Below are 21,582 nucleotides of genomic sequence, written 5' to 3' on the forward strand. Positions count from 1 at the left end.
AGTTTTATTATTTTTATTTAATAATTTTTGTGTTTAAGATCGAATTTGAGTTTAATAAAGTTTGTAAGTATTTAAATTCGAACTCGACTAAATAATTGAGCTTAATATTAATAATATATATTTAAGATAGTAAAGTAATTTAATAATATAAAAATATTTTAATTATATTAAAAATAAAAAAGCTTAATAAAATTGTTAAGTCGAATATTACTAGTGGTTTATTTATGATAAAAAAATATTTTTTAATTGTATGTCGATTCAAATAAACAATTAATTTTCATGTAATTTATTAATTTAAAAAATTTTAAAGTAATATTATCTCAAATATTCAAAAAATACACAAGTCCTAGAACTATCCATAGTCCCTCTTCAACCCTTAAATATGAGGATAATACGCTTCAGTACACTCGAACCCACATTGATACGACATTGGTTTAGTAATTGAACTCGAGTCGTTTAGTTCCCGATCGTAAACGAAGAAGTAGAATAGTCGAGAAGAATATAGAATATAATTGAGTTTCAAGAAGTAAAGTAAGTCCGTGCAAAGTTGGATATGGATTTGGTTTAAGTGCAAATGTGAAAGGATTAATTGACAGCTTTGGAGTTGGAAACATTAGCTCTCTTGACCGAATAGTCACCTAGGAATGCCAAATTCAGCTCACCAATTTGATGCATGTATCTCCAGGTTCATTGAATCTATTGTGCATGCACCAAGCTAAATGAATCTCCACATTCGGCTCACCTTGCTAAATGAACCCCCACATTCGGCCAACCTACATAAATAGGAAAAACTAAGATTAATGTGGTATTTAGCTGAATTAACAAAAACGATTTAAGGATAATTTTGGCCGAATGGCCACTTGGAAATTCCCCAAACAACAGCTCTTTGCTGTACAGCTGAAATTGAGCTGGTTCGAGCTCATTAAACTTGAAGGAGCTGGAAATGAGCTAAATGAAGCTCCATAAAAATAAAATTGAGCTACGTCCAGCTTGTAAAAATGACGAGCCTCGCTCGTAGGCTGAAACAATAGCCGTTCCCGGGGGCGGGTCGTATCACACATCCTCCTCTACAACAACAATATCCATATTAATCGAGTTAATATTCAATCTGCATATTATCTCAAATATTAAATGTTTGAGAGTTGGGAATTGAAAATTGAGTCAAAAAATTAACTTTAACGAATCTAAGCAAAAAGCATTAATTGCAACTTGTAGAAGAACCCTAATAATTGGATTTCATTCCAATTTATCCGAACTTAAAAAAAATTTGAGCCTAAATGACTCGCACAAATAATATAAAATGATCAAATTCAAAATAATTAGAACTCAATTTGACATAACTTATAAAACTCAAACCTTGAAACAGAATGATTTAAATTAAAAACTGACCCAATCTAAAATGAAAAGAATTTTTAAAATTTAATTCGATAATTTAACTCAAACTAAAATCAACTTGATTTATTTAATTAACATATTTATTTTAAATGTGTTTAAAGGAAGTTAATTCTTTCGAGACAAGGGCCAGTATTATTCAATTCTAATATTTGAAACGATGGGTTTAACAGATTGAGAATATGTCATCGAGATGGATTATACGTGACGTATGACTACTTATAAAAAATATAAACATTTGAACTTGATAGAATTTGAAGTCTTATTTTACAATACATATAGAATACTTGTGAATAATGTTTTTTGATCAATCTCATTATAGGTTCTGATCATATCTGTTCTTTTTGAATATAGCCTCTCACAACTCATAAATAGGAAGATAATGCGGTTCAGCGCACTCGAACTCACTTCCTCTTACATTACCAACAATATTCATACAAATCGAATTAAGACTTAGTCGACAATACTTAAATTACCAATCCAATAAATTTTATTTGAAATATATATTTAAAAGAGATAAGAAATATCAAATATAATTTGGAATCTTAAACTTAAGTTGTCTTTTAACTTAAAATGAATTCAACCTAAATGATTTGAATAAATAACATGCAATGATCAAATCCAATATAACTAGAACTCAATTCGACACAACTTATAAAACTCAAACCTCGCAATGGGAATAATTTAAACTAAAAATTCACCCAATCTAAAATGAAACAAATTTTTAACATTTAATTCGATCTAAATTAACTCAAATTAAAATCAACTTGATTTATTTAATTACCATATTTATTTTAAACTCATTTAGGGGAAGTTATTTCTTTCGAGACAAATCTTTAAAATGTCGTCCGCTTAGAATCGATAAATCCTTGAAAGGGTCAATATTATTAGATTCTAATATTTGAAACAATGAGTTTAACAGACTGAGAATATCTCATTGAGATGGATTGTAATTTGAAGTCATTATAGGTTGTTATTATTATATCTGCTCTTTCTGACATAATGCCTAAAATTACTCATAGTCCCTCGACAATAAATAAATGAGAAGATAATATATTTTGACACACTCGAATTCACATCCCCATACATTGATAATAATATTTACATAAATCAATTCAAAATTCAATCCATATAACTCGTGAATAATTATATTACCAAAAATAATATCCAACTCATCAAAACATCCATCGATTTCAAACAATCTTTCAACAAAACTCAAAATCAAATTATTTAAAATGTAAATAAAATAGAATTGGAATCATGAACCGATTAAATTGATGAGGCAGAAGAAAGTTATGAAGCAACGATGCTAGATTCGATTTGAATCGTGTAGCGACAGTCTCCATGCATAGAAACATGTAGAAACTATGAGTAGACCCAACATTTATTTATTTAAAAAAAAAAACTGCTTTGGTAAACCCCCAAAAAGAGAAACAAAAGAAAAGATTCAAAGATGGGAACAAAGACAAAACAATGAATAGATGTGCACCGATAATGGGCAGTCAGTCAGTCTGCCAAAAAACAGTGTCTGACTGTAATAAAACCCCCACTGTTAAAAGTGAAGAAAATATGGGTTCGTGTGGCGGTGTGGGTGCTGCCCTTTCATGCCTATGCTTGGCTAGTGGCTAGGTTTATCTCTGTTAATTTTTCAAAAATCAGGTCCATAATTGAATAGTAAGATTCGATTTGTTTCATCAATTTGATTAAATTTAATTTTTGGATTCAATTAATTCATATCAATTTTTTATTCAATATTGGTTTATGTTTTTTTTGTTGTTCATTTAATTTTTGGTTTAATTATGATTTTAATCTAATTACTATTTTAAATTTTAAGATTTAATTTTTAGAATGTGTTGATTGAATCTTTAACTCGATTAGCATCAGTATTATTATCAGTGTAAAAGTACATGAGTTTGAATACATTTATCATTCTATTTAAGAGTTGAAAACATTAAGGTGTGTTTGGGTGAGGAATTTATAAAGAGTATTTTATTTGTATTAAGATTTTTAAAATTTTAAAAATAAATTTATTTATTTGGGTAAATATATTGGAAATTTTTAAAATTTGTGAGTAATTTCAAGAGGAAAGTTGTTTGAGTAAATATTTTTATTTGTAGGATATCAAAATCAGAAGTAAAAAAAAAACCTAATTTCAAAAATTTCAATATTTTTTGGATATTCAAATCCGTAAAAATCAAATTTTAAATCCACCGAATTTTTTATTATAAAATAAATGATTATGTTACTATAATTTATTTATTTATTTAATTTATTAATTTTTTTAATATTTTTAAATTTTAATTTTTTATTTTATAATATTATTAGTAGATCCAAATTAACGATATCTTTAATTGTCATTGTCTTTGCTGTATTTCAATCATACAATCAAAGTCATATAAAAATCTACTCAGCTATATTTAACTAATAATACATTTACATTTCAGTCGAATTTTTAAAAAAATTAAATCAAAATTTCATCCATTACTTCAATGATAACAATCGTGTTATCAATTTAGGCTTACTAGTAACATTACGAAAGCAAATGGATCGAATTAAAGTAAAATATTAAATATAAAATTTAACATAGTATAAGGACTAAATCTGAAATTTAACATAACAGAGGGACTAAATCTAGAATTAGACCATTAATTAGTTATCGCTCGACCCACGTCGGTTCCTTTGTGTTGGCATTATATACTTTTGTCGGGACTTGAAGACATTGACGTCTTCCCACCACCCCACCACCCCACCACCACCTCTTAACTCTTCTACGCTACCTCACTTCATATTGTCAATAACTTACAAATTCGTATCACATTATAATTTTTTTTGCGTAAACAGGGAATCAGTTCAATTGGCATAAATATTGTTGTTAATATAAGAAATTGTAGGTTTAAATGTGTTTAAATATATTATCTTTCTATTTATAGATTAAGGAGGAATTATGAATATTTTTAAGTATTGTGTCAAAAAGAACAAATATAATCAGAATCTATATAATATTTTGAGTTTAAATCTCATTATGTGTAAATATTTTTCTGATTTTTATATGAAAAGATGAAATTACTCTCAAGGTAATATCTATTGCTTAGTAAAAATGAGGAGCTTTTAATTAATAAATTTATTTGATTTGGTTGATAGTGACATTAACTTAGTAAAACGTTTAAATTCAATAATAATAGATGAGGGGCTTTTGAGAAATGCATTACTAAGTTGCGACTAAATTGAGGGCACTCCAATTCAATAAAACACTTAAATGTAGTAATAGAAATGGCAATTTGATCTAAGCTCAATATTATTTATGTTATAATATTCAAAGTAAATTACACTCGAGGTCACTAAACTGTGGTTATTCAACTTTAAAAAGTTACAAAATGATCATTGAACTATCCAAATGTTTTTATTTAAGTCTTTTGACTGTTAATGTTTTTTTTAAAGCCTGGTTAACGAACTCCAAACAACGACTAAACGATCAGCATGGTGGATTAGCACTCAACGATGAGTAGAAGAACATAACTTAGATCCAAATCGATCTGATAGTTAATTGCAAATATCGATGTAGAAAGTTGTTTGCATTTTGATTCGCAGATTCTTGACATTTAAAGCAGTTTTGTGAAAAAAAAGAGAGAGAAACTAAACTGTTAAAGAGAATGAGAAAATGAGCTTTCGATTGGTGCTCAAAGCTTGAGTCCAGTTTAATCCGATTCGATTTTAAATTTATATTATAATGTTGCTTTAAATATTGAAAATATATATTAAATTATTTATATTTAAAAATTTGACAAGGGAAAGAAAATACATAATGCTAGAAGAACTTAAATGCAGATTTAGTCCAACCCAATTTATCAACACGTCCAATCATTCGTGACAACCAATCCCCAATCACGTGGCAACATTCTAAATAGCTAGCACATGGTTTTTATATCTATAAATAATATTAATTATCGGAGTTAAATTCTCCACTTCATTTATTTTAACTAGGTTTTGAAAGGCAAAATATTTTCTAGGTTTTCAAGATTAAAGTATCTTAAAATATATTATTTTAAAATAATTATTTTATTTAAATAAATATTTTTGAAAGAAAAATTAAGTTATTGATTTTTACAATATTAAGGTAAAGTACAAACAACTAACGCGATTAAAACTCAGGTTACACCTGAGGCCATGAACACCTTTAGCCGTCATGTTACACTCAAGACGTTAAATTTATAAAAAGTATAATATTATTTTAATGATATACAAATATATATATATAAATATATATTAAAGTTAATATAATGTGTGGTAAAGTTTTTTGTTTTACCCTTAGATATGTGAGTCAAATGAAGACAAATTTACGTAACTTTGAAAAACCAACTAGAATTTCGAAACAAGTGCTTGTGAATTTTCTTTTGGAATTCCATGTAAATTTTGATTTTTTTTAATTTACTTTTCAAATTTTAAAAATTTTGATAAAATTGAAATATGTCGATTAACTCATTTCTTCAAATCTAACATAAATGTAGTAATTTTTTTTTAGAATGTTATTTGTATGAATATAATTAATCTCTAAATTTACATACGATGAGATTCGAATATAAAATTTTAAAATTTTTAATACCTTAAGTTTACTATATAAATGAACAAGGGTTTGACACTCCTTGTCAATGTTTTAAGATTTATGGTTCAAACTCGAACAATGATAGCGCTGATTTCGAATTTGTAATATAAAAAAAAAGAAATTCAGAAAGGGTTGGGCATTACATTCTCAAGAATTAGATTCATGTTCTAATCCTAGAGAGAATATTTTTTGCAAAGGGTAGGTACTAACTTCGATATAATTAATTTTTATGAACCGTAAAACGAACATAAAAATTACTTAAAATCAATGTTAAACCCAATAACCTAACAATGAACATCTTAAGATTCAAGGTTCAAACCCAAACAATGATAATGTCCTTTTCTGATTTGTAAATGTTAAAGGAAATCCAGAAAGAGTTACATATTGTATTCCCAACAAGAAAATTTATGTTCAAAATTTAAAAAGAATATTACTGTAAAGGGTAGTCACTAATCTCGAATTGATTAGTCTTTATGAACATTAAAACGAACATGAAAAACACCTGAATCAATGTTAAAGCGGATGGCCAAATCATAATTTTTTTTTAAATCAATGTTAAGAAGGAAAACACCTTGCTTATAAAATGCCCATAAGCTTATTTGAAAGTTGTCCATTTCCACAATGTAGACACTCATCAATATTAAATACCACCTTCCCCAATCAAAATCAATCACCACTTGATAAGACATCAAAGGATGAACAGTTACCATTTATTGATAATGGGTTTAACAAGTTTTTAGCTGTAGATTATAAATGCATACCCCATACACCAACTTGTTAAAATATAGAAAAAAGAGATCACCATTTCAATCTTTTTCAAAAAACCAAGAACAGTAAAAGAAAACCAGCCTCTGCAAAACCGCCATAAACACCATTATTTCATAGAAAAAAACCAAGGGGTTTTCGACAATAATGGTATAATCGTACCACAAATACCCAGTGTGAAAAAGAAGTTGGGTGATATTTAGCTTTCAAAAAACGTACACTTTCACAACCAGGGTCAGCTCTGCCACACGAAGGAAGCAACAACAACAACAACGAGAGGACCCCTACCACCACCTTTTTCACCTTCCTGAAATCAAGCGAGTCTCTGTGTGTCTCCGCGTGTGTGTGTTTTTTTCTTCACCGTACTTAGCTGAAAGATCTTATTGTTCTTTTTTTTTTTGATTTGATCCTTTTCTTATGTTGAAACGTACTAGAAAAAGGAAAAAAAATTACCCAACTTGTTCTTATAGTTTAAGCTTGGGCTTTTGATTTTTTTTTTTGAAAAGAGGGGTTTTTGGATCTGATTTGTGAGGTTACTGGTTAGGGTTTTTTTTGTTTGTTTTTGGTTTTTTCATGCAAAAACAAGGGGAACCCATGTCTTGAATGTCTGGTTTTGTAATAATAGATAAGGTTTTGGGGGACCTTTTGTTTGTATATGAACTAGATTTCGGGGGTTTCTTTGTCATTGGAGAGATCTATCAAACAAACCAGGAAAGGTAACAAAGCAAATCCCATATCGATTTTGAATTTTATTGCTTTTTTTTGCATCTTCTTTGTTGTTTTTGGCTTGAAAAAAACATGGCTTGGTGGGCTGGTAATGTAGCAATGAGAGGTGGTATTGGTTCAATACCTTCTTCAACCCCATCTCTTCATCTTAGAAACCCATCTGAAGATCATCAAATGGCTGTTTTTAGAGCTAATATTCGTCCTTCAAATGAAGATCATCATCATCAACAAGAAGATAATAATGAAGATAGTAGAGATAATGTTGAACCAGATGACCAAACCCAAGGTGTTGAAACCATTGAACCTGGTTCAAGTTCAGGTTCTCGTCGTCCTAGGGGTAGACCACCTGGTTCAAAAAACAAGCCTAAACCACCTGTTGTTATTACAAAAGAAAGCCCTAATTCACTTCGCAGCCATGTCCTTGAAATCGCTAGCGGCAGTGATATTGCTGAGTGTATTGCTAATTTTGCTCAGCGCCGCCACTGTGGTGTTTCGGTTTTAAGCGGCAGTGGTGTTGTCATCAATGTTACCCTCCGCCAACCAGCTGCTCCTAGTGGTGTGATTACTTTACATGGAAGATTCGAGATTTTGTCTTTATCCGGTGTGTTTTTGCCTACACCGTCACCACCGGGTGCGACGGGGATCACGGTGTATTTAGCCGGCGGGCAAGGGCAAGTGGTCGGAGGGAGTGTCGTCGGGGTTTTGGAAGCGTCGGGGCCGGTGATGGTCATCGCGGCGACATTCACCAATGCGGTTTACGAGAAGTTGCCTATCGAGGAAGAAACTAGCGGAGAAGGCGGTGGTGGCAGCGAGCAGAATAATAACAATAGTAGTAATGACGGTGGTGATGGGAATTCAGGGTCTCAATCTCAAGATCAACACCACCAAGGGGGTTCAATGCCTATGTATAATTTGCCTCCTAATTTGATGCATAATGGACAAATGCCACAAGATCTGTTTTGGGGACCTCCACCGCGGCCGCCCCCGTCTTATTAACCCGAAAGCAGCCTGGTTTTTGGTGCAAAAAATTGTTATGGGGTTCATTTTTTTTTTCCATGTAAGATTAGTGACAAAAGGTAGGGCTTTTTTATATATATATATGTTTATATAGTTTCTTATCTTTTGTAGAACTTAGTTAAACTTTGTTTTGGGGTGTAGCAATGTATCTCTTTTTGATGAATTAGGCAAACAAAATGAAGTTTCTCCCCCTATTGAACAAATTGTTTTTGGTTAGTGATTTTTTTTTATATTTTTAACACAATTTTATGAATTTTTTTGGTAGAAAATGGATTGAATTTTGATGATGTAGGAAAAAAAAGAGAAAAAGATTGAAGAATTGAGTTGAAGAATTGCAAGGATGTATGATATTCATATATCATTCTATATTCGTGGTATGCTTGTTGAAACTCATCTTCATTATTTCTTCAATATTTCATGATTTTTTTCTGAATAGATGTTGATGATGTATAAGAAGTTTGAATGAGGGAGTTTTTCAATGTGTTTGAGATGAATATCTAGTCATGTTTGGCAAAGATTTTGACCCAAAAACTCACTTTATATCACTCGAATTCAAGTATCTCCAAGTAGGAATATTTGAATAAAATGAAAGGGTCGGAACAAAGTTTTCACTATAATTAGTTGTGAGTGAGGGGATAGTGCATGTGGTGGGGGACCAAAGGCTAAAACTTGGGGGGTTGATTCATCTGAATCTCCCCAAAATGAGTAGTTTCAGAATTTCTGTACTTGAAAGTTTTTATAACATCTTAATGATTCATTGATGTGTTCTTTTCTGCAAATTGAGTAGGGAATATATATACATATATATATGTCCAAATCAAGTACTTCTAAACTGTTGGTCTATAGGGGGTGTGCATTATTTGCCATATTTTGTCATTCCACTTGGAGCTTGTCAAATTACCACTTTTATATATCAAAACTTATGTTCATTTTCGGTAGTTTTGGATTCTGGGTGTCGAATATAGATGTCGAGTGCGAATACGGCTGAAAAACAATATTTAGTAACAAAAGAAGCAATGGTACTACTATCTTCTAACACAATATATGTTACTCGAATTTGGATATGAACGTATGTTTGACACCGATGTGCTACTTGTTTTGCTAGTCAATTGCCAGATTTGTAGCATTTTGGACTACTGAATTGGATTCATATTATATATACACACACATATATATACAAAATGGTCAATAATTGATTTCGTGTGCTGCATTAATACATTTTACCACTTGTCAAACAGCCGCCAATAAAATTTGACCAGTTCGAAACAACTGGGTTCTTTCTCTTGCATCTATAAAGTTATGAGGTTGCTGTTGTCTCTGTCTTAAGAGTTGATTGACTAATTTGCAATGCAAGTTTGAACTTATCTATTGTGTGATCTTTTGTCATTTTGTTTGCTAGTAATTGAAGATGCGCTATACAACATGATAAATTTATGACATATTTCAAAATTTATGTAACACGAAACTTAAATAGTTTTCCTTCAATGCAGATACTACAATTAGTCATCTTTGACCAACCGCGGTGGAGAGTCGTATGTGTCGTACCGCCGCCCAACGGGGACCTAATCGGCACTGGTTAGTATGACATTTGATGACAAAAGCTGTATTGGTTTGAACTAGGTTTAGTGGTTTGTCTGAATCTTGTATTTTGATAGTCTTTAGTCAATGGTTGGTGACATAATACAAAGGATAAGTTAAATTTTTGTGGCAGTAGTTATTGAAAAATAAATGCAACATTGCATCAAAAAAGAGAGTAGATAACTGGTTTTACACCTATTTCTTAATAACTTGTGTAAGAAAACTTTGATGTCAACAAAACTTGTATCATGTTTTTTTTTTAAAGTCAATCCTAATCCACCAAACTAATGCAAGATTGTTGGTAAGAACACTAGACAAATGTACTTTTATTTGGATATGTTGTCTTTTCTATGATTTTGTGCCTTTATCTTGAAGAACATAGTTGTTGATCATGCAAGGAATGTTATGCTCCATTAATTGTCATCCATGTTGTATATTTGACCAATTCTAATTGACAATTAAGAAATAATAACTTTTGGTGATTAAGTAATAAGCTTGTTATATGGTTATAATAAAAACAACCCGACTCTGGTCCGACCCAATATAATAAAAGGAACCAAACATCCTAAAGGGGATCTTCTTATTCTCTACAGCAGGACCAGAGTTCTCTCCCCTGGATCTTCACATCCGTTGATCCAGAGTATCAACAAAACTTTATAAATATAGAAGGTTTTAGCTTTTAAAATTATGAGAGAGATGTAAGTTTGTAGGATTTTTTGTATGAGAGATGGGTTTTGTAAGGATACGAGAAAGAGTTTGATAGATCATCCGGTTATTGAGATAATTAAGGGGTAGATAAAAGGAGTAGATTAAGAAATTACTAGTATAATGGTAAATTTGTATTTTAACCCTTCATAAATTTATGATTCATCTTTGATTTTTTTTAAAAAAAATTTTGACTTCGCCCTTGGAAATAATACACTTAGGAACACATAAATAGGTTTGTTTCGGGTTCGGTTTAGTGTTTGTTTATTATCGGTGTTGAATTCTTTATAATCTTTATGTTTGTAGTAGGTTTTTCTCTCTCAAATCTTTATGAGAGTATGATTTCTATGTGTATGAAAAGATTATGGAGAAATTTAGAAAAAAAAATTGAATATATTCAATAGCGATACAAAACTTTACTCACTTTGGTCTAATTAACGCATTAAAATATTATTAAAATTTTAAAAACAAAAAATCGTATCTGTTTTTTTTTGATACAATGGCTAGAATTATCTGTAGTTATTTTTCAATCTTTAAATGGGAGAATAATGCATTTCAACGTATCCGAACCCACGTCCTTTTGCACTAGTAACCATCAATGCGAATTACTTAAACGTACTTGGAATTTTTTAATTTCATTATCAGTATAGGTGATAGCAATCTTTTGAATTTTTACTTAGGTTTTTAATTGAAGCACTAATTACTTAGACTTGTGTGGGATTAATAATTTACTTACCATTAATTGTTAATGCTCTTCTTTTTTGTTGAATTTTCCACTTATCATTTGAAGTTTGATTAGAACTTTAGTTCTTTCATAAATGATGTATTTAATATAAAATAATTAGTCTTTCGACTATAAATTGATAACACTGTTAATTGCGATCATTAGAGTGTTGATGTAAATTTTTATGATAAAGAAAGTCTTTTGAGGTACTCTTTACTTAAAACCAAAAAAAAAAAATTGTCATCAGTTTAACGAAAATAATTAATAGTTATCAATTTAGAAAAAACGAAAATAATTAGTAGTGTTATCAATTTAGATAAACTAATGATGTTATAAAATATAGGGTGAATTATATAGTTGGTTACCTAATTTTTAGGACGTTTTTAATTTGATTACTTAATTTTTTTTTCATTTTATCACTTAACTTTTAGGATGTTCTCATTTTAGTCACCTAGGCATTAATCCTTAATAGAGGCTGATTGTACGCGCCAAATCATGTTTACACTTTCATTTTGGTTATCGAACTTCTAGGTCTATGCATTAAAAATTTGTCGAATTATATTTGTTTATCCTCTTTTCAGAAATTCTAAATTTTTATTTTTTAATATTGAAATTTTAAATTTCAAAACATCAAAATTAATTAAATAAATTGTTGTATTTTTTTATCTCTTAATAATGTCAACCGATTTGTTACTATAATATCGAAATTAATTAATTCAATCTCTTTTTAAAATTTTAAAATTTATTTTATGCTTTCAAATTATCCTTAATGAAATACAATTTTATTTATGTTAATTTTTTTTGGTGACCAAAATGAAAGTAACTTGGAAGTTGTGTGATTAAAAGGAAAGTTTAAACATGATGTGGATATGATTTGATGTGTACAGTTAGTTGCTGTTACTCTTTCATATTATTTTATTTTTAAAATATAGTTATTTTTATTTAATAATTAATAATTATTTATTAAAATTTTGAACAAAGATCTTGACATATTTTTTAAAATATTTAAGATTTAAATGATATAAACAATATAACAAATATAAAAAACTAGAAAATATTAAATAGGATCGGTGGTTGAACCAGTGTTTTTAAACTAAAAAAAACTTCTTTTTTTTCTTCTTTTTCTTGAACTCCTTGGGTTGTCAAGCAATGTTTTTTAAATAGGATCGGTGGTTGAACCAGTTAGGTCATTGGTTCATTGGTCCGATTGATCCAACTAATTTAATTAAAAAATATTAAATTTTTTAAAAAAATCAATTTATAACGGTTCATATCGATTCATAATTTTACTTGTTCAAAGTCACTTTTTGGATCGATAACTCATCTGATTTTCAGTCTAATATATCTGACTGGCAGTCCAATTCAATTATCATTGTTGCCAAGCAAAATTGATGAAAACACTTGCATGTACATTCTTGGGAAAGGTCTACTACATGTATTTTAACATGCAATGTTACATTAGTATTAGTTTCAAACATTCTTAGCCACTATGAAAGAAAATGGGAGCTGCACTTTCCAAGTTGCATAGTTCAGCAAATTGACAGGTGATTAACAATGTTCATCTTTTATTTTTGGGGTTTGATTTGATTTAAAGATAGGACATAAAGCTAACCATTTTCCTCTTGAAATGGCCTTTGCTATTGTTTTTCCAGGTAAAGAATGTAGACACCTTCTATATCATTAATGTTATACATAATTTGATTATCCAAATTTGTTCATGAGTTGCGTGACTCGTTTGGTCTCGTTAATCGAGTAGGAAACAGAGAAAGTAAAAGTGAAATTAGGGTTCATGCATATGTTATATTTGGGTAAGATTTTGACAAGCTGAGTGAATTTGTGTTGGGTGAGGCAAAGGAATATAACTAGTGGAGGGGAAAGAAAGTGGGAGATAATTCATAATTCCATATCTAAAAGAAAATTTCATGCTGTCATAATCCCTACCCAATTTGGAAATATGTCAAAATCTTTAGGTGGTATTTAGTGAAAGATACATCAATTACGTGCATGAGTCATCAATTTTATTTTTTAAATTAAAGTATCTTTTGTGTTCGTTCTATAGTTTTGAAGGTTAATATTTTCAAAGTTTAGGTTGTCCACCCTAATAATATTATCTCTAATATTTCAACCCGAATTCTTTCTCTAAATTATTGTGTCTGTTTTTTTAAAAAGGTGTTATCAGATTTGAAATGATATTTTATAATAAATTAAAAATAAAAAGATGTAAAGATAAACATCACTAAGACAATAGCCGAGGAGATCGTTTTCGAAGTATCCAAACATTTCTTCCTTTTTTTTTTTGTCTTAGAAAAGGAAAACAAAAATTTATGGGTTATCAGTTTCCACTATTTCCATTGAGAAAAAGAAAGGAAAATGCAATTCCCTTCACTTTGAGATGACAGTTAAAAATGGAAAATTTCAAAATCAATACAGAATTTCGGAAAAGAATAATTCTGCAACTCAAATTCTTTCATTCAAATTTCAATTTGTTCTTCTGTTATTGCAACACATTTTTTAAGTGAAAATTTCAGCGACGCTATTACTAGTAACACTTTTCATTTAATTATTGCATTCTACCAGGGGATGGGAGTGTTGAGTAACGAGATTGAGTCTTAGCTCAATTGATATTGGTGTTGTTGCTAGTGCATAAGTTCAAGTGTAATAAAGCGCATTATCCTCCTATTTAAGGGTTGGGAGAAGTTATGAGTAGTTCTAGACATTGTATCGAAAAGAGCAGGTATGATAACAACTTAAACTTGAAATGCAACTCAAAATTTGAAAGAATTTAGATAAAAATATTAGGGTTTTTATATAATATATAGTTTATATCATATAAAATTAAATCTTTAATAATATATAATTCCATCATGTACACATTAAAAGGCTTGTGAGGTTGTGTATGTTTAAAATTTTTGTAAAAGAAAACACGTATTACGTTATTAAGTAATTAATTAAAAAATGATTTTTGTGTAATTCTTTTAAAAGTATGGGTGGACTTAAAATAGAATTAGGTTAATCATTCACAAATATAGACGGTTTGGGAAAATTTTGAGACACATATTTCGGGTCGGGTATGGGTCAAAATTTAGAAAACATTAAGTATGTTAATGTCATACGCATCTCGTGTTGAGGTGACCCTGCGATCCTTTATTTTGTTGTGCAAAAGTAAATGGTTGAATTTAGCTTTGATCCTTTATTATGAAACAATTTGCTATGTAATTCCTTTATTTAATTTGGCATAATTTGATCCTCTTATTATTATAGTGTTATTAGTTAGTCTAAATTGTTCACATAATTAACTATTTTAATTAACGTGCTGATGTGATTTAAAAAAAATACTTTAAAGCATAAGTTCATTAGGTGAAGTTGTTTGAATTAAAAAAAAATCTTAATAATTTGTTGACATATAGTTTTTTTAGAAAAAAAATTAGGTCAACACTTTAATGAGAATAATTAATGGTGCTAACAATTTGGATTAACTAATAATATTAGTCAAATTAAAGTGCAAGGACTAAATTAAAATTTTTGCAGAATAAAAAGACCAAAAATGAATTAGAATATTTACTTTCCAATGCCAAGAAAAAAAAGGGGATGGGTGAACATGACTAGACTTGTTCGAAGATCGGGTAGCCCACTCGACTTGATGGGCCCAATTTAAATTGAAAATTTAAGCTTTTCATTTCAGGATGAATCTAGAAGAATCTAACATGAGAGAAAGAGGGAAAATAAAGGACTGTTTTGGTGGTTATTTCGAACGGAGAAGGCCTTCGGCGGTTGTGAGTTCACGATGACGACAGTTCTTTGTGATTTAGTTTATGTTAATCTTTTTGTACCAAAAAGAGAGAGAGAGAGAGAGACAAGTTTAGATGGGAAAAATTTGAACTAATTGATAAGAGGTCACTCTATTTTTTATCAAAAAGTCAATAATGTGTGACGTGGTACCTCCTGATTGATCAGCATGCCATATCAACAAAAAAATTAACGGTGTTATTGTCATAAACAGAATTAAAGTATAAGTACCAAAATGAACAAATTAAAAATACACGTACCACATTGACAATTTTATTAAAGTATAAAGGTAAATCTTTGTCATTATCTCAACTTTATTTCTCATAGAAAATTTGAATTCCCATGGTCCAATATACAAGCCCAAGTTGAACCCTAATCTCTTACTTGACCCAAAAATCTTAAGACTTTAATTTCATGAGCCCAAATTCTCTTTATGGCTGCTGATTTAGTCCTTGTAGAGCATCCAAGCTAACCTATAGAAACAGTGCAAGTTTTGGTTTTTGGTTTCTTTTGTCTTCTACATAGGATTCCTTGCAAGTTCATGCATCTCCATGTTTGGTCTAATTCCTACAAAAGTTAACTCTTAACAAGTTGTTGATTTGAGTTCTACATTCGAATATGTGTATAAGAATATACATAAAAAAGTATTTACACATATTCGTATTAAATATATACCCATATATGAACATCATATTCAAGTCTTAGTAGCATAGGTTAAGGTATTTTGCTCTGTTTTATGTTGGAAAAAGTAGGAAACTTTATAAATTTTCATTTCTTTGTTCATCTGCATGAACTTTCTTAACATGGAACATCATACAATTACAACACAGAGTTGTTTTTATTTAGGAAACCCAAAATCATAACATACATAAAACTACCACATCATGCATGGTACAAAATTTTTCCCATGTGGAAACATATGGTTCTTTATATGAAGAAAGAACCAATTTTCCTTAGTTTAAAACCATGAATTCAGAGAATTGGGATTTCCCAATTTGAAGGAATCCCAGTGTTTCCCATGCATGGATAGTCTATAAGGTCTCCGAATTCGAGTCCTTCGAAGCTTATTTCATAAGGGTTTTCATGGATATTAGAGAGAAACTTTGAGTCTTCCACCCATTTGAATGAATGTTGAGCTGAATCTTCTTCACACAATTGACTATGAACAACTTGATTACCAGTTATAGATCCTTGTAGGTTGAGCAAGGTAGCTTGTTCATCTTGATAGTAGAGTGTGTTCATGGTTTCATCAATGGAACCAAATTGTACCGCTTCAATGGGAACCTCAACAGCATGATTTGCCATTTGGTTAATGAGAGTTTCAATCTCTTCTTGTAGGCCAGCAACCTGCAAAAAGTGGTGATGGAAGTGATCAATGCATGATTTCATGCCCGGAGAAGTTTGTAATGTTAGTTAACAAATGAAACCTGTTGTTGAAGGGCAAAGATATGAGCAACGCAACCGTAAATCGGGTCTCGGATTCGAGCCAGTGCTTCGTAAGCTATAGTGATGGCCGCGTCACTTCGGTTATGTATCGGTAAGTGTAATAACAGCTTCGAAGCATTGCTAGCACCAAACACTTTATGCACCGCAGCGAAGTGATTTGCAGCCTCATCATAACAAAAATAAGGTGCAAAAACACATTCATTAGTGCATTTTCTCCTCAAGAATTTGCATGCTCCACATGAACATCCAAGCCCTGTCATGTTCCCAAGCTTGTTTAAGAGGGTTATGAGATTTTGGTCTTTATAACCATCATTTTAAAAGGTTTGGAACTTGTCTTTTGTTAAGTCCAAGGGATATTATTCATATTATTATCAAACTTTAGTTTAAAATGGTTGTGCTTTTTGGGTCCCCATAGTGGCCTACATTGTCATTTCTTATATTTGGAAAGGTTTCTTATTTTATGCATTGTAAGGGCTTTTCATTCATAAAGATTCTTCACAAATAGGGCTATAACTCTAATGGAAGAATCAATCATCATTATGATTAGTTGGGGCTCTAGGGATAATTGAGTGATAATTAAAAGTGTTATATTATTGAAGAATGTCATCATGTAAACAAAGTACATGGTTTTATATGATTGTTCATGAAAAAGTTTTATTCTTTCAATCTTGCATATTTTTGAACATACCCATGATCCTTGTATGACAATACAAGCTCCAAAAGATTGAGAAGACAAATCTTTGTCTGAAAACATCTAAACTTGATTGGTTTGTTCAATGAGAACAATAATGTTTATAGATCATTTAATCTCCATTGTGACATAGTAAGTTATGTACTCATTTCCAAATCTAGAAATCAGTGTCCTTGTTCTCTTTTGAACCAATTGCAAAACTCAAAAATCAAATCATGTGGTGCAAGTAGTTTGGTAGTGTCAATTCAAATGGCAACCTGTCATTTTTGTTTTTAGGGTTTGGGTCTAATCATCTCTTTTTGTGATCTTTTACGGTGCAACCTCTCAAATTGGTTTAGTGCATGCAAGATCAAAATAATCCCTTATTTTGTTTGATGATCAAATTCGAGATCGGTGTCAATTAAAAATTTAGAATATAAATCTTTTAATTCTTTACCTGGTTTAATCGATCAAGATCAATAGAATTAATTGGCTTGAATTTTATACTATGTTCTTTATACTTTACTTAAAGGCTTACTAAAAGGTTTAAGAGGGTTCGGGTAAAAACATTAGTCTCAACAAACAGGGTTGGGGCAAAAAAATAAGCTTGTTTAAAATATGGGTTAGGCTCAAGCTCAGACTCAAACATTCAAAGTCCAAGCTTAGATCGGCCCTTTTTTATGTTTTTAAAATAATATATTATGTTATTTTTATATATTATTTAATTTATAACACATAAAAATTAAATCTATAGTAATATATAATACTATAATGTATATATTAAAAAAATGTTAAGATGCCTATATATAAAATTAAATAAATAAAAATATATAAAATAACTAATTTTTAAAAGAATATGTGTAGACCTAAAATGAGCTTAAGTTAACTATTTACAAAAACGAATAGATTTGGATAGTATTTTAAACCATAATTTTAATTAAACCGAACTTAAACAAATATAAAATGTGTTAATGTTATACTTAGATTCCGCCCCGTGATATTTTTAAATAGGAATATGCTTGAATGCACAAAATAGTAATACTATTTTACCTGTGAATCTATCCTTTTCATGGAAGATGGGAACAGGCTTCAATCACTCCATGGTTTCTTCTCATGCATGAAGAAATAATGATGAGTTTATGGAAAAAAAAATACCTTTTAACCTCTTTTCAGTAAAACAAAAACGAAGTTCCATTGCGATAATGAGAACAAAATTACATTCCTTTTTATATGCATAAATTCCTAGCTTAGGGGTTGGATGTAGGCTACAACTCATTTGTCAGGATATGGCTAATTCCCAATAATTATGCAATTTTTAATACATTTATCAAAGCTTGGTCTGTGTTCCTTACTCCATTATTATGCTTATTTTATTATTTACATTTAATCAGGTTGTGTTGTTTGCCACTTAATAATGGTGGTAATAACACATTTCTAATTGTGAATTTTCTTCTCAACTATTTTTATTATAGTAATATGATGAAATTAATTTCTGTATTATTAAATGAATTAATTTAATCTTAATATTATTAAAAAGATTTAAATAAAATTAAATTAGATCTATTTATGGATCAGGTCGGGTCTTATCAAAATTTTAGGCCCGTTTATTAAGCTCAGGCTCGACCTAAAAAATGGGCTTAAAATTTTACCTAAACTCGTCCCGGATAAAAAGCTAAAACCCGAGCCTGGCTCGACCCACTCGAATTAATATTTTAATATTATTTTTTTATATAATTTTTTATAAAAATATAATACATCAAAAATACTAAAAACATTAAAACAAATATTTCCCAACAAATTAAAAATAAATTAAAAATAAATATTTATACTTAAATAACACTAATACATGAATAACTTAACAAGCAAATGCCTCTAGCATGTAACAAAATTAACAATAAAATAAGAGTTATACAATATCCAAACAATAACAACAAAATAATAGTAACATAATAGTGAAATGGTAGCAAAACAATGAGAAAATAACAAGAAAATATCAAGTTTTTTTTTGTCTTTTTGCTAATTCGGGTTAGGCCAAATCCGGGCAAAAAAAGCCTTATCCAATGCTCGACCCCTTGTTTTAAACGGGCATTATTTTTTTGCCCAAACCCATTTTTTGAGCTTATGTTTTTACCCAAACCCTCCCACTCTTCGGGCAAGTCAGGTGGCCTGACCCATGGTCATGTCTAGGTTAAATTTAAATAAGGTTAATATTTACTGTTTAACATAATTAGTATTTTTAAAGTTTTTATAGTTCTATAAATGAAATATTTTGTTTGGAGTTGAACTGTAATCAGAAAAAAAAAGAAGAAAGATGTTTTTATAGTGTAAATGTCAGTTCCGTTATAATTTGGACTTATTTAATTCTTTTTAATAGTATAAAGATTAAATTAATTCATTTAATAATAAATAGACTAATTTAATCTAGTACCTGTAATACAGAGACCTCCCAAATAATTTAACCCATTTCTAATAAGTGTTTGAAAACTCATATATATGACTATCAGTCACATTTGTTATTGGTAAGTGCTTCAAATTCAACTTTTGCTTATCAATTAAAGGCTCTTGAGAAGTGAAAAAAAAAGGAGAAAGGTAGGCAGACAAAATGCTGTTTGCTAGTGACATTCATTCCCTACCCTTTTTATTCTGTCTTTTCAGACAATGATTCGGGTTTTCATATGAGTATGTGTTCGAAACAGGTATGTTGTGTTCTTTTATACATGTGTAGATCGAGTAAAGGATTGTATACTTGTATCTTCATACCCTTTTCTCGAATATGACTATTGATTATAAATACTTGAAGAAAAATGAAAATGGGGATTGTGTTTTTGGTGCAAATGAAATGGAACTTATGCATGAGATGGTGGAAATGGCTTTCGAGTTTAACGATGATAGTGTCTTTCTTTATCATGGATTCAATTATTCAGTTATCAAAGTTTCTTCGTTTCTTTCCATCTGGAAATGCTAGTCTGCTATAGCCTTTGGCCTTGCAATGCTAAATTCTCGTATTGGAAGTGTCACATTCCCCAACTGTACTTTTTTAAGTTTTAACAGTCACAAGATTATCCCAACTTATCTCCATTTTCATCCGAATTTTTAGCTGTCTGCAACTCAGTTTTTTTTACTGTGAAATCTTGAACAATGGGTCTTAACTTGGATAAGGGTTTTCATTTTATATTCTTGGTCGGTTTACGTGACCACCTAGCACGATTGGATTTTAACATCTGCATCCATTTTTTCTTCTTTTTTATTATTATTAAAAATTAAGGTATCTATCGCCAACAATAGTGATTAACTCCCTCGCCGTGAATACTCTTAGAAGAGATAAACAATTGGTTACGAAATATACTTCATTTCAATGAATAAAGATTAAACTCTCAACCGACGAAGTGAATAACATCTCATGTTTAGTTACAATTTTTTGTTGACTTTTTAGTTATTAAATACCGTTTTAATAAAGGTGTGTTTAACGTTACTTTTAGCTTTCAATATCAAAATGAATGCTAATCAAAGGGTTTTAGAAATCGTTACAATACCAAACTATGAAGTTGGTTGCCAGGTGATTTTCAAAAGTAATTTTCAATCACAACACCAATTACTAAATTATCTAGGGAAAAGTTACGATAAAAGTATTATAAAAGTATTTATATAAAGAGTTAGATTGTATTTTGACCTATTTACTTAAAAAATAGGTAAATTAATCCCTATATATTAGATCAAAGAATAAACTCATCCTTGTTGTTAAAAACTTTCATCCATTTCTCCTATTTTGATGTACATGGGCCATTATTAATAATAGAAATGGATGAAATTTTTAACAGAATGACTAATTTGCTTTTTGATCTAATGTGTTGGGACTAATTTACCCAATTATTTAGTAGAATGACAAAATGTAATCGAACTCTTAATACAAAAGCCTCCATGACACTTTTTTACTGAAAAGTTACTGAAACTGTAAACATCTTCCGAGAGTTGCATGAAACACTATTACAGAATTTCAATATTTCATATTCGTATTCTATCATCTGCAACTCTTTACCTCGGTCTTTTCCCGGTTTTAAGTGTCTTTTGAGTAAAACTCAACATGAAAAAGTTACTGAAGATCATATATCTTCCAGGGACTATCTGGAATAGTGTAATGCAAAATTCCATGAACTGCAAGTGTATATATTTTAT

The 21,582-nt window shown here is 29.9% G+C and overlaps 2 protein-coding genes across 4 annotated transcripts; one reads left to right on the plus strand and one right to left on the minus strand.

Annotated features, from left to right (window-relative positions):
* Positions 1-6,627: 6,627 nt before the first annotated feature.
* On the plus strand, positions 6,628-10,210 carry LOC107929983 (AT-hook motif nuclear-localized protein 15). 3 transcript variants are annotated; one of them, XM_041103767.1, is made up of 4 exons: positions 6,628-8,559; positions 8,668-8,712; positions 8,793-8,874; positions 9,991-10,210. In XM_041103767.1, the coding sequence occupies exon 1, from the start codon at positions 7,556-7,558 to the stop codon at positions 8,477-8,479; it is 924 nt and encodes a 307-aa protein (XP_040959701.1). In that variant the 5' UTR covers positions 6,628-7,555; the 3' UTR covers positions 8,480-8,559; positions 8,668-8,712; positions 8,793-8,874; positions 9,991-10,210. The 3 variants fall into 3 exon arrangements, with proteins under 3 accessions (XP_040959701.1, XP_016717028.2, XP_040959700.1); XM_016861539.2 differs by having other exon boundaries at positions 6,628-8,712; XM_041103766.1 differs by lacking the exon at positions 8,668-8,712.
* Positions 10,211-16,060: 5,850 nt separating this feature from the next.
* LOC107930029 (LOB domain-containing protein 33) lies at positions 16,061-17,061 on the minus strand. The gene is made up of 2 exons (XM_016861581.2): positions 16,721-17,061; positions 16,061-16,640 (listed from the first exon to the last, which is right to left on the minus strand). The coding sequence occupies exons 1-2, from the start codon at positions 16,997-16,999 to the stop codon at positions 16,266-16,268; spliced, it is 654 nt and encodes a 217-aa protein (XP_016717070.1). The 5' UTR covers positions 17,000-17,061; the 3' UTR covers positions 16,061-16,265.
* Between the last annotated feature and the right edge of the window lie 4,521 nt (positions 17,062-21,582).

This window comes from Gossypium hirsutum, chromosome D10 (assembly GCF_007990345.1).
Source record: "Gossypium hirsutum isolate 1008001.06 chromosome D10, Gossypium_hirsutum_v2.1, whole genome shotgun sequence".
Lineage (NCBI taxonomy): Eukaryota > Viridiplantae > Streptophyta > Magnoliopsida > Malvales > Malvaceae > Gossypium > Gossypium hirsutum.

Bases quoted from the DNA above. Each gene is read 5' to 3' on its own strand.
- LOC107930029 (XM_016861581.2), bottom strand. From the start codon at position 16,999: ATGACAGGGCTTGGATGTTCATGTGGAGCATGCAAATTCTTGAGGAGA. The intron at 16,641-16,720 runs GTTTCATTTGTT...CACTTTTTGCAG, and splicing joins TCTTTGCCCTTCAACAACAG to GTTGCTGGCCTACAAGAAGA.
- LOC107929983 (XM_016861539.2), top strand. From the start codon at position 7,556: ATGGCTTGGTGGGCTGGTAATGTAGCAATGAGAGGTGGTATTGGTTCA.